This window comes from Rhinopithecus bieti, unplaced genomic scaffold (genome assembly GCF_001698545.2).
Source record: "Rhinopithecus bieti isolate Rb0 unplaced genomic scaffold, ASM169854v2 scaffold_44592, whole genome shotgun sequence".
Classification (NCBI taxonomy): domain Eukaryota; kingdom Metazoa; phylum Chordata; class Mammalia; order Primates; family Cercopithecidae; genus Rhinopithecus; species Rhinopithecus bieti.
This window is the reverse complement of record NW_016818423.1, coordinates 1,563,257-1,576,335: the sequence shown is the minus strand read 5'-3', so window position 1 is coordinate 1,576,335 and position 13,079 is coordinate 1,563,257. Positions and strand designations below refer to the sequence as shown.

General features: G+C 51.3%; 2 protein-coding genes across 3 annotated transcripts in view; both read right to left on the bottom strand.

The window, feature by feature from the left end:
• LCK (LCK proto-oncogene, Src family tyrosine kinase) overlaps positions 1 to 7,935 on the bottom strand; it is a 33,455-nt gene extending 25,520 nt beyond the window's left edge. For both annotated transcript variants that reach the window (XM_017857070.1, XM_017857072.1), the window contains exon 1: positions 7,809 to 7,935. The gene's annotated coding sequence lies outside the window, so the exon portion shown is untranslated. The remainder of the gene's footprint in view (positions 1 to 7,808) is intronic.
• Positions 7,936 to 10,164: 2,229 nt separating this feature from the next.
• On the bottom strand, positions 10,165 to 12,552 carry FAM167B (family with sequence similarity 167 member B). The gene is made up of 3 exons (XM_017857022.1): positions 12,473 to 12,552; positions 11,641 to 11,939; positions 10,165 to 10,655 (listed from the first exon to the last, which is right to left on the bottom strand). Exons 2-3 carry the CDS (start codon positions 11,899 to 11,901, stop codon positions 10,425 to 10,427), a joined length of 492 nt encoding a protein of 163 aa, XP_017712511.1. The 5' UTR covers positions 11,902 to 11,939; positions 12,473 to 12,552; the 3' UTR covers positions 10,165 to 10,424.
• Positions 12,553 to 13,079: the final 527 nt, after the last annotated feature.

The following is a 13,079-nucleotide window of genomic DNA, read 5'->3' as shown; positions in this document are numbered from 1 at the left end:
CTTTTTTTTTTTTTTTAAGAGATGGAGTCTCACATCTCACTCTGTCACCCAGGCTGGAGTAGTTCAGCACATGATCGTAGCTCACTGCAGCCTGAAACTTCTGGCCTCAAGCAATCCTCCCATCTCAGCCTCCCGAATAGCTGGGATTACAGGCACGAGCCACTGCACCTGACTTTAATTCCTCTCTCTCTCTCTCTTTTTTTTTTTCTTTTAGAGATGGGATCTCACTCTATTGCCCAGGCTGGAGTGTGGCAGCATGATCATGGCTCACTGCAGCCTCAACCTCCTGGGCTCAAGTGATCCTCCCACCTCAGCCTCCTGAGTAGCTGGGACCACAGGTACACACCACCAAACCCACTTAATTTTTTTATTTTTTGTAAAGATGGAGTCTGCCTGTGTTCCCCAGGCTGGTCTTGAACTCCTGGCTCAAGCAGTCCCCTTGCTTTGGCCTCCCAAAATGCTGTGATTATGGGTGCAAGCCACCATGCCTGGCTTAATACCTTTTTTGAATGAACTCTGTAGCTTCTTGACACAGAGAACAACAACAACAACAACAAAAGCCTTATTTTATATGCAAACAAAATGTATTTGTCTTGAACATAGAACTGATCTGCTAGTCAAGTATCGCCATAAATAAGGGATATAGAGCAATTATTCTAATTGGTATTTTAGTAGAAGTCCCCCAACTAGTAACATGAATGTACCTGACAATCCCTTTTACTGAGTCCCCTCCTTTAGGTACCTTGGTGTGCTTCTTGCACCATGGGAGTTTTATTAGGATGGAGCCTTACTTACAGCTTGGCAATGCACACTGCTTTATGAAAGTTTCTGGGAGTCTGGCAGTTATGGAAGCTCAGTTCACCATGTCCATGCCATGGCAACCCAAGTTCAATCCCAGGTTCTCCCAATCACTTGCTGGCAGAAGGGCACCAGGCATGGTGGTTCATGCCTATAATCCCAGCACTTTGGGAGGCTGAGGTGGGCAGACAGATACTTGAGCCCAGGAGTTTGAGACCAGCCTGGGCAACATGGCAAAACCCCATCGGTACAAAAATAAATACAAAAATTAACCAGACTTGATGTCCCATGCTTGTGGTCCCAAGCACAAGCTAAGATTGGTTAGCCAAGACTGAGCCACTACCCTCCAGCCTAGGTGACAGAGCGAGACCTTGTCTCAAAAACAAAACAAAAAAAAAAACAAAACAAAAAAACAAAAAAAAACAGGACTTACTGGCAGAAGGCTGTTGGGCAGGTTGCTAAACCTCTGTACTTCCCTCAGTTCCTTCATCAGCAAAACGATGACAAAAATAAGACTTGCATCTAAGGCTGGCTGTGGTGAGCATTATACGTGATATATAGATGATCTCATAAAATAAAATTTTTAACATAGTGCTTGCTACATAGACACTGGCCTTAAACATCTTTCAGGCTAAAATGATTGATCATTTTCATTTTCCTTCATGATTTTTGGCACTTCCACGGGCTACCTTTTCATCTTTGATATATATACCTAAAATGGAAACTTTACTACCATAAATGGAAAACCAGAATCATGAGACATAAATGGAAGTGAAACAACAGCGCACACTAAAAAAAATTAACATTCGTAAATGTTCATCCATTATCCCCTAAAATCACTCACACACCTGAGTGGTGTACAGGTCATATTTTAGGAAATGCTGCACTGCAAGAGAGAACTTTGAGCTTAGGCTGCTGCTTGTGGATTAAAGGAGCTGGCTTATTGACAAAAACGTAGTGGGTGAAGTGGGAGGATTGCTTGAGACCATACATAGTGTGAGTGCAGCCTGGGGGAAATAGTGAGACCTTATCTCCACACACACTTTTTTTTTTTTTTTTTTTTAAAGATGGAGTTTCACTCTTGTTGCCCAGGCTGGAGTATAATGGCACGATCTCGGTTCATTGCAACCTCTACCTCCCGGGTTCAAACGATTCTCCTGCCTCAACCTCCCGAGTAGCTGGGATTACAGGCACTTGCCACTACGCCTGGCTAATTTTTCGTATTTTTAGTAGAGATAGGGTTTCACCATATTGGCCAGGCTGGTTTCGAACTCCTGACCTCAGATGATCCACCCGCCTCAGCCTCCCAAAATTTTATTTTACATTTTGGCCCAGCCAAAAATTTATTTTACATTTTACACGTAAAGGGTATTATGCCAGGCATGGTGGCTCACACCTGTAATCCCAGCACTTTGGGCAGTCAAGCAGGGGTGGATCACTTGAGGCCAGGAGTTCGAGACCAGCCTGGACAACATGGTGAAACCCCGTTTCTACTAAAAATACAAAAATTAGCCGGGCGTGGTGGCATGTGCCTGTAGTCCCAGCTACTTGTGAAGCTGAGGCAGGAGAATTGCTTGAACCCGGAGGCAGAGGTTGCAGTGAGCTGACATTGCACCACTGCTCTCCAGCCTGGGTGACAGAGCAAGACTCCATCTATAAATAAATAAATAAATGAAATGTATTATTATTATGTTTTAATAGAGACGGGGTATTGCTATGTTGCCCAGGCTAGTCTTGAATGCCTAGTCTCAAGAGATCTTCCTGCCTCAGCCTCCCAAAGTATTGGGATTATAGGTGTGCCTGGCCAAGAATTATTTTATAATTACCTGGGCATGGTAATACACATCTGTAGTCCTAGGCTACTCAGGAAGCTGAGGTGGGAGAACCACTCAAGCCCAGCTGCGTGAAATTACAGTGCCCCAACCTGGGCAACAGAGTGAGACACTGTCTCTAAAAAAAAAAATTTAATAGATACCCCCTATGTGCCAGATTCTGACCTAGTGCTGAGGACGCAGAGGTGAGCAGAGAGCGTCCCATGCATTTGGCCCTGCCCTCTGTGACAGAGGTGGGTGTCCCTCTGGTGGGTCACTTCATTTTCACAGGAGGCTGTAAGGCTTGTAGTTAGCTTACTGATCAATAATATCTGAGACTACCAACAACATGGCCGCACGCGACAGCAACACTTGCCAGGAAGTAACATTTCAAAATCACCGCCATTAACCATTTACCAAGCTAACGTTTAGTGAAACAGTTAAAAGGATGAGGCAGAGCTCTACATATTGACATGGAAAGACATCCCGCATACCCCATGGCAAGCAAGTTGCAGAACAGAATGCAGAGTATATGCCTATTTGCATTGACATATGTATATAGGGGATTCTTTTAAATAAGCTCTGTGCTAAGCCTTTATTTGCATTATTTCATGTAATTCTCATAATAATCCTATGAAGTGCTATTATTATCCCCATTCTACAGATGCAAAGACTGAGGCCCAAACCAGGTAAAATGATTTGTCTGAGGCCTCATAACAAACAAATGAACAGTGGAGTTGTGAAGTGAGTCCTGGTCTGCCAGCCTGCAGAAACTAGACTCAACCTCCATGTTTTTCAGCAGCCATACATAGGAAAATCTGGAAGGACACACACCAAATTGTTCACGATGGGCATATCCCAGAAGTGGGATTGGAGGAGGCTGCATTTCTTGTATTTCTTTATATGCCTCTGTACTGTTTGAGTTTTAAATCTTACTTTTTTTTTCAATAATTAAATAGAGATGGGGTCTCACTATGTTGCCCAGGTGGGTCTCAAACTCCCGGGCCCGCGTGATCCTCCCATCACGGCCCCCCAAAGTGCTAGGATTACAGGTGTGAGCCACTGTGCCTGGCCTGTTTGAGTGTTTTTAAAACAGCAATGTGCTACTTTTGTAATAAGAAAACAAAAACAGCTGGGCGAGGTGGCTCATGCCTGTAATCCCAGCACTTTGGGAGGCTGAGGCAGGCAGATCACCTGAGGTCAGGAGTTTGAGACCAGCCTGACCAACATGGAGAAACTCCATCTTTACTAAAAACACAAAATTAGCCAGGCATGGTGGTCCATGCCTGTAATCCCAGCTACTTGGGAGGCTGAGGCAGGAAAATCACTTGAACCTGGGAGGCAAAGTTGCAGGGAGCCAAGATCGCACCACTGCACTCCAGCCTGGGCAACAAGAGTGAAACTCCATCTCAAAAAACAAACAAACAAACAAACAACAACAACAAAAAAAAACCTAGCCAGGCGTGGTGGCACACGCCTGTAATCCCAGCTACTAGGGAAGCTGAGGCAGGAGAATCGCTGGAACCTGGGAGGCGGAGGTTGCAGTGAACCAAGATTGTGCCACTGCACTCCAGCCTGGGCAACAGAGTAAGACCTTGTCTCAAAAAAAAAAAAAAAAAAAAAGAGAGAGAAAACAAAAACAACAAAAGTACTGCCAAGACATAAACTCTACCATGAGACACAATCATGTGAGTGTCTCTGCACAGCCCACCCTGCCCTCCCACTCCTCTCCTTGTATCAAAAGGCATCAACATAGGTGATCAAAATAGGTGACACAGGACAAAAAGGTTTATGACCCAGGAAGTTCGGGAAACACTGGTTTAGACAAAGTGAATCAGACTTCTTCTCGGGAAGACTTTTGGAGCTTTAACAAGCTAACATTGGTTGTGATGTGATCGTGATTATGATGGGCCAGAGCTTGTAGCTGAAGCCATGTTGAGTTGGCCTCAGAGCCCTCTCCTTTCCAGGTACCTAATGCAACAAGTGTCCTTTAGTACAACAGTTGGAAAAGGAGTTCCAGATACGTTATGTATGTATGTATGTATGTATGTATGTATGTATGTATGTATGTATTTTGACACGGAGACTTACTCTTGTCGCCCAGGCTGGAGTGCAATGGTGCAATCAGCTCACTGCAACCTCCGCCTCCCGGGCTCAAGAGATTCTCCTGCCAGCCTCCTGAGTAGCTAGAATTATAGGCATGTGCCACCATGCCTGGCTAATTTTTGGTATTTTTAGCAGAGACAGGGATTTACCATGATGGCCAGGCTGGTTTTGAACTCCTGACCTCAGGTGATCCACCCACCTTGGCCTCCAAAAGTGCTGGGATTACAGGCATAAGCCACTGTGCCCTGCCATATTTATTTTTTAGAGATAGAATCTAGCTGTGTCACCCAGGCCAGAGTGCAGTGGAGCGATCATAGCTCACTGCAGCCTCGAACCCCTAGCTCCAGATACTTTAAAATCAAAACTGAGGTTGATTGTTAAGAGGCCACATTACTGGATGGTACCTTGGTCCCACCTGCTCCTCACCCCCCACCCCAACCCACCCCACTGATAATTACTTTCACTGAATTGAGCTTGGCCTTGAAGCCATCAGCTCGGGTGTGTGTCTGGAGTTACAGGATATAGTTTGTGTTTTATGTGTAGTCCCTGCCCTGCCTCTGAACCCATCTGTACACATACATTTTCCTATGATATGTATGGTGTTTTGGCTCGTGTGTGTGTGTCTGTGTGTGGCTGTGTGAGAGACCCTCTTCTAAAGTAGATCCCATGGCCCTGCTCAGAGTCCAGCCTGCTTGAGTTCTCACACCCCTCACACTATACATAGGAAACAGGCTGATTTGCAAAGCCACACCACAAATGTGAGGGAATGGGTGGTTCACTGGCCTGCCAAGCTGCTGAGTGGGCGTAATTTGGGTGTGGACAGCCCTCCTTTTGGTGCATCATTTGCAGGGGGAGGGAGTGCCTCACCTCCCTTAAATACCTACTACGTGCCGGCCAGGTACAGTGGCTCACGCTTGTAATCCCAGCACTTTGGGAGGCTGAGGTGGGCGGATCACAAGGTCAGGAGATTGAAACCATCCTGGCCAATATGGTGAAACCCCATCTCTACTAAAAATGCAAAAATTAGCTGGGTGTGGTGGCGCACCTGTAATCCTAGCACTTGGGAGGCTGAGGCAAGAGAATCGCTTGAACCCGGGAGGCATTTTTGTTTGAGATGGAGTTTCAATCTGTTGCCTAGGCTGGAGTGCAATTACTTGATCTCTGCTCACTACAACCTGCACCTCCCGGGTTGAAGCGATTCTGCCTCAGCCCTCTGAGTAGCTGGGATTACAGGCACCTGCCACCACACCCGGCTAATTTTGCATTTTTAGTGAAGACAGGGTTTCACCATGTTGGCCAGCCTGGTCTCAAGCTCCTGGCCTCAAGTGATCTGCCCACCTCAGCCTCCCAAAGTGCTGGGATTACAGGTGTGAGCCACTGCACCCAGGTTGATTATTGCCTCTTTACAGGTAAGTAAACTGAAGTTCAGAGGGAGATGAAGCCACTTGCTCAAGGACATGGTAGAGCGGAATTGTGACTGGGTCGGCCTGTCTCTGAAATGCATGTTCTCTGCCCCACACCACATCTGTGGGCTCTCTTGCCTTTGGTCTTGCTCTGAGGTCTCTGGCCTCGTGGTACCCAAGGAACAGAATCCAGGGATAGTGACCTTGGCTTCACATCCTAGGCACTCTCAAAAATGGGTCTTTCTCCTTCTCAGAACTGTCTTGACTCCGGCAGGAAGCTTTCCAGATCTTAAGAAATGCCTTCTCCCCTCCTCTGAACCAACCCTCAGCCTGTTGTCGGCCCCTGTCCACTTGGCCCTTCTCTCTTTGAGAAGAGCCTCTGTTCCTGGGGCCCAAGAGCAAGGGACCCTGTTTGATTCATCTGTCATAGGGCTGGGTGGAAGGAACTGCTCATGCCTGTCCAGGGTGAATGACCCTCCCTGAAGTGCGGGGAGAGCCACCATGTTCCCCAGCCCCCACAAGAGACTACAGGACTCGAAGCTGTACACAGGAGAAAGGCTGGGACCTGGTGACTAGGCGGAAAGTGTGTGTCAAGAAAAACTCCAACGAAGCAGGGGAAACCTGGAAATCTGGCTGAGTGGGGACTCCCCAAAAAAATTAAGGCTCAGAGTTAAAAAGTGAGGAAGTGAGCAGGTAGCAACTATGCCTCCCCAATCTCTCTCCACCTCCCTGGGGTTTGAAGCAGGAATCAGCAAAACCAACTGGCCCTACACAGGCAGGGCTGAAGCCGGAGGGAGCCAGGGGCGAGGGGAGGACATCCTGCTGTGACGCTTGGCAGGGGCAGGAACGGTGACTTTCCAGATGGGAGTTCAGTGCTTCCTCACCCAGGGCCAACTGCACCCCTGTCTGGGATAAAAATAGTACTTCCTCTTCCTTTCTCCCATCATTCTCTTTCACTTCCAACCTCCCAGACTCAGATCAGATATGTCCATCCACCCTGGAGCTCCATCCCGGATGATGGACACCCCCACACATATTAGTCCACGCCCATCAGGAGACTCTTCCCTCGATCGCTGAGGATGAAATCACTCCTCGCATGTCCATCTGGATGCCCTGGGTGATCTCTCTCTCTCTCTCTCTCTCTCTCTCTCTCCCCCCCTCAGGAGATTCTTGTCACTGGGATCTGTCCCAGAAACCAGAAGGATTCCTGGGTCCTCTGAGTCCAACCTGTCCATCACCCTGCTCCAGGCGGGGTGGTCACAGCCTCGGCCATCACTCTCTCCTGAGGCCCAGCCCTGCCACTGCCTTGCTGAGAAACCATGGGCAGTGAGTGCCTTGTTATCTCTGGGCCTCAGGAGCCTCATCCTCATGGCATGAGGGACTGGATTTGGTGGTTTCTGGAAGCCTTTTTAACACCTGACTGTCCATGTGCCTGGTCTCCAGGAAACATGGTCCCAGTGAGGTGGGGCTGCTGGTGGACAGCACGACAGAGGCAAGCGCCACCAGCTTCGCAGGAAAGAGGCAACCCAGCGACACTGCCTGCCTCCCACCTGACCTTGAGCGAGGATCTTCTCCCCCCAGCCACAAAGGGCTGCTGTGTCCCTAGGGAGCCTGGGCCCGCATAACCGCAGCCGTCTGCTATCAGGCCTCTCACCCTAGTACCTGCGCCCCCAGTACCAGCGCTCCTTACCTGCCCAGCCCGGGAGCCCTTTGGTCCCATTCACATGGTCCTCCTGGCCTAAGTTGGCTGCCTGGACAGTCTCAGCTCCCTTCACCGTCGTAGCCACCACCTGTCTCCCCGCGCCCACGTCCCACCCTGACTTCCTGCCTCCTCCTGAGGGCTCCGCAGCCAACCCGGCCCCAGCAGCCCAACCACAACCCTCTAGCACCCTAAGCTTCCTGCCACCATAGACCCCCGCCTCTCAGCCCCTGGGGGTCCCCTACATCTCCAGGCCAGGCCCTACTTCTCCTACTGTCCCGGGGTGACACTGGTTGGTTTAAAGTCTGATAGACCCTCCCTTCTGCCCTCCAGGGTGCATCTGGGCAAGAGATTCAAGGGCAGCCTTTGGGCCCAGGGAGCAGGGGGCAAGCAGACACACACTCAGCTTACGGTGAGAGGCAAGCAGCACCGCAGCACCACCGTTGCAGCTGAGAGACCCTTTTGTTTCTGTCTGGCAGCAAAGGTAGCATCATTCAGAGTCAGAGGAGAGGACAATATCCCTGTTAAATAGCTGGTGAGCAGACCACGCATGTTACAGTCAGGTCAGGCCAAGAGAACAATACCCACATCATCTCGGAGCATGGGACAGTGGCTGTATTATAGTCAAGGGTAGGTGAATGGTAGGCTGCCATCCCTCTTACAGACAGAATGCTGGAAAACAGCCTGTTTCAGGAGGCAGACAGGACAACCTCATGTCTTCAAGAGGGCATCGTAACGGCCCCTGCTGTAGGCAGAGGCCAGGACAACACCCACTAATCATGGTCGGAGAGTAGGACAACACTTTGAATTCAGGTAGAGGCAAGGTCACAGCCCATGGCAGAGGTGGAGGGCTTGGCACTATCTCCTGCAACAGGTGGATGACAGAGCAAACAGGGCCGCTCAGGCCCCCAGGTGCAGGCCACAGACAGTCAGGACTTTCTATTATAAGCAGGAGGCAAGAAGATCCTCACGAGCAGCAGGCAGGCAAAGAATTTCCATTTCCCCTGGGGCCAGGCTGAGGGGGCGCCCATTATTAGCTGAGGGCCAGGTCACCAGTGATATGAGGAACGCCAGGTAGCCGCATCAGGTCCAAGAACCCGGCCTTGACCCCCGCAGGAGGAAAGTGCACATGCGTCACTGCCTGAGTGAGCTGGTGGGGGGAGGGGAACCCACAGAGCATTGTTGGGGTTTGTGAGGTGGAAGCGATGCTGTGTGCACCTCAGCTGCGGAGAGAAGGGGGGCAGGAAATGGGTCGGGGGAAGAGGAAGCCTGAGTTGGAAAGTCAGACAAAGAGGGTAACACAGAAACAAAGGCTGAGAGAGACAAAGTTGAAAAACCTTCACAGTGACACAGAGCCTAGAGTTCGAGCTCCAGGTGCAGGGCCCAGACTCAGTTGCAATGTAAGCCTGAACACTTCACAGTCCATCTCCCGGTCTCAGCACAGAGTAGAAAGACAGCAGCTGGGAGTAATAGTTCACATTCACTGAGTGCTCACTGTGCACTATTTCCCTTAAGGCACATCCACTGCCTGTGGAGTGAGAATCAGCACCTCCATTGTGGAGGTGAGGAAACAGACTCAGGGGTTAAGGGAGCTCCTCAGGGTCTAATAGAAATAAACGGTGGCTCAGGCCTGTAATCCTAGCACTTCGGGAGGCCCAGGCAGGTGGATCACTTGAGGTCAGGAGTTCGAGACCAGCCTGGCCAACATGGCGAAACCCTGTCTCTATTAAAAATACAAAAATTAGCCAGGCATGGTGGCGGGTGCCTATAATCCCAGCTACTCAGGAGGCTGAGGCAGGAGAATCGCTTGAAATCCGAAGGCGGAGGTTGCCGTGAGCCAAGATCGCGCCACTGCGCTCCAGCCTGGGTGAAAGAGTGAAATTGCATCTCAAGAAAGGAAAAGAGAAGATAAGATGAGAGAAGAGAAGAGAAGGAAAAGAAAGAAGAGAAAAGAAAGAAAAGAAAAGAAAGAAAAGAAAATAAAATGAAATTAGCCAGGTGTGGTGGTGGCCGCCTGTAATCCCAGCTACTTGGGAGGCTGAGGCAGGAGAATCACTTGATCCCGGGAGGCAGAGGTTGCAGTGAGCCGAGATCGCACTACTGCACTCCAGCCTGGGTGACAGAGCGAGACTCCGTCTCAAAGAAGAAGAAGGAGAAGAAGAAATAACAACAAAAAGAAATAAATGGGGTAGCTGGCTTTGAACCTATGTCTCCCAGATTCTGTATTCTTCAGCAGCCCAATTTACCTAAGTCACCTCCCATGGGCCTGCAGTGAACTAGGGTGGTCCCAGTGACAGGCGACATTCAGACAACGGCCTTGGGCCTGAATAAACGACTGCAAGAGACCTTGATGGGAACCAGAGAGGGCGTTTATTGAGGAGTTTGAGGGTGTGAGATCCTCCTCCTCCCCCTCCCAGCTGGGGTAGCAGAGGAAACAGGATGCTGGGGTTTTGCACTCTTGGAATTCAGCTCTCAGAAACCTGAATGTTCCTCCTCCCCCTTCAGGAGCTGGTGCCTCTGGGGCACCCCTCCCTTTCCTCTTCCCAGACAGGCAGGGGAAGCAGCATTGGGAGAGGGGGCGGTGAGTCAGGGGGGCACAGGTGTTCCTCAGCAGAGGGTGAAGCGCCGGGCGCTGATGTTCATGCGCGTGAGGCCCAGGTGCCGCAGCAGCGGGGCCATGGCCAGGCTGGCCCCGGGCTCCAGCTCCAGCTCCAGCTCGGCCTCATCCAGCAGCTCCTGGTGCAGGTGACAGGCTTGGTCCATCTTCAACCGGTGGAGCTGGGCCCGCAGCCGCAGCAGCTGCCCTGCCAACTGCCGGTCCTGCGCCTGCATCTCCCGCTGCGGCCGAGAGGGAGCGTGAGCCTGCCGGACAGGCCCTCGGTCGCTCTCCCTTTCTCCCTTCCTGGCAACGCCGGGCCTTTGCACTGGCTGTGTCCTCCCCAGCCCCCTCTCCCCTCAGCTTGATCTCTCTCCATCTCCCAATCTGGCTCCACCTGGTGGTTCTCAAACCTAGCTAAGGAGTCTTTGTTTTTTTGTTTGTTTATTTGTTGGAGACGGAGTCTCGCTCTGTCGCCCAGGCTGGAGTGCAGTGGCACGATCTCGGCTCACTGCAAACTCCCTCCCGGGTTCACGCCATTCTCCTGCCTCAGCCTCCCGAGTAGCTGTGACTACAGGTGCCCGCCACCACGCCTGGCTAATTTTTTGTATTTTCGGTAGAGATGGGGTTTCACCTTGTTAGCCAGGATGGTCTCAATCTCCTGACCTCATCATGATCCGCCCGCCTTGGCCTCCCAAAGTGCTGGGATCACAGGCGTGAGCCACCACGCCCAGCCAGGAGTTATTATTAAACAAATCCAACTGCCTGGACCCCATCCCAGATCAACTAAGCGGAATCTCTGCGTTGGAGCCCAGCTGGGTATCTTTATATCTGCACATGTTGAGTTGGGAGCCACCTACTGAAACTTCATCTCTTCAGAATCTGCCTGCAGCATGGCCAGTGCCTCCTTTTGTACTTCGCTGTATCTTTGGGCCATAGAAAGTCCCAGAGTAGGGGAAGCTGTGTCTTTCCCTATTTATAATGGTGCCCCACACTCCCCAACGCCAGTGTTCTGTCCCCTAAGCAATAGAAGCACAAGGTCAGTACATTGGATGGAGTCCTTCTTCAGCAAGACTCCCCGAATACAACACTGGACAAGTCCATTCCCAGCTCCTCAGCCCAGGACACCGGAGTTGCCTCCAGTAACTGCCCCATGCCTGTGGTCTTGGGCCCTGAGGAGGACCAGCCTGAGGCCCTGTGCAAAGCTGCCCACCCCACCAGACTCACCAGCTCCTGTCGGAGCCACCCAAGGGCGGAGTCCATTGAGTCGAAACCACAGATGTCCCCAGGTCCCCCTGGTCCAGGTTTGGCTTGGGCCCTGCGCCAGGCCTGGCTCTGGACCTGGGCTGTCCACTCCAGATATGAGGGCCGCCGAGTCTGCAGCTGTAGCTTGGCTGTCAGTGCCTTCACAGAGTTCAGGCTCTCCCCCTCCTCATCCTCCTCGTCCTCTTCACCCACTGCCTGGAATTTCAGTAGCCCCAGGGACATGGCAGGTTTGAGGTGAGTGGCAGGGCAGGGCTGCAGCTCTGGAATTAGGGAAAGGCTGGCAATATTGCCCAGGGAGAGGTAGTAGAAGCTGAGGGTGAGAAGAGCGTGCCAGGGAGTGTGCAGTGGTCAATGTTGAAGGTGGGTTGGGGGGCTGAGTGTGCCAAGGTGAGTGAGCAGATGGTTGTGTGAGGCCAAGTATGCAAGGGCTGGAATTTTCCTGGACTGCTAACTTGAGAGCCACGTGATGCCCATCTGGGTGGGGGCCAGAGGAACCCTGCTCCTCTGGCCTTTTGGATGAATTTTATTGTCTTTGCCCAGAAGGAGACACCCAGTTCCCAGAAAGGAAGTTGCTCCAGGATGAGAAAAGCATCATTCATACCAGAGTCTTGGCCCTCCTCCCAAGACCCAAGTTAAGGGAGCTGAGATCCGGGAGGAGGCTGCCTAGCCACCCCTTGTCCTTACTCGTGACACCAGCCCTTCAGGAAAGGACTAGCCTCCAGGGCCCTGGCCTGGGAGTCAGGAGACCTGGGTTCTAGTGCTGGCTCTGCAGAACCTTGGGCAAGTTACTGACCTTTTCAGAGCTCTGTTGGGACAGATGAAGGATTTCAGGCTAATACTCTAAGGAGTCCTCAAGGGCTGCCTGCAGGAGAAGAGCAGAGCTGTGGATGGGCTCTTTGCCTTCCCTCTCCCTGCCCCTCCCAGGGCTTCAACCAGAGCAGTTCCCTTTTTTAAATTTTGTTTTGAAACATAACGTACACACAGAAGGATGGCTGCAGTGGCTTATGCCTGTAATCCCTGCACTTTGGGAAGCCGAGGTGGGCGGAACAAGAGGTCAGGAGATTGAAACCATCCTGGCTAACACGGTGAAACCCCGTCTCTACTAAAAATACAAAAAATTAGCCGAGTGTGGTAGCATGTGTCTATAGTCCCAGCTACTTGGGAGACTGAGGCAAGAGAATCGCCTAAACTCGGGAGGCAGAGGTTGCAGTGAGCTGAGATCAAGCCATTGCATTCCAGCCTGGGTGACAGAGCAAGATTCTGTCAAAGGAAAGGAAAGGAGAGGAGAGAGGAAAGAGGAGAGGAGAGGGGAGGGGAGGGGAGGGGAGGGAAGGGGAGGAAGGCCAGGCGTGGTGGCTCAAACCTGTAATCCCAGCACTTTGGGAGGCCAAGGCGGGCGG

Coding starts and splice junctions, on each gene's coding strand:
- FAM167B (XM_017857022.1), bottom strand. CDS start 11,901: ATGTCCCTGGGGCTACTGAAATTCCAGGCAGTGGGTGAAGAGGACGAG. Junction 10,656..11,640: donor GGTGGCTCCGACAGGAGCTG/GTGAGTCTGGTG, acceptor TCTCGGCCGCAG/CGGGAGATGCAGGCGCAGGA.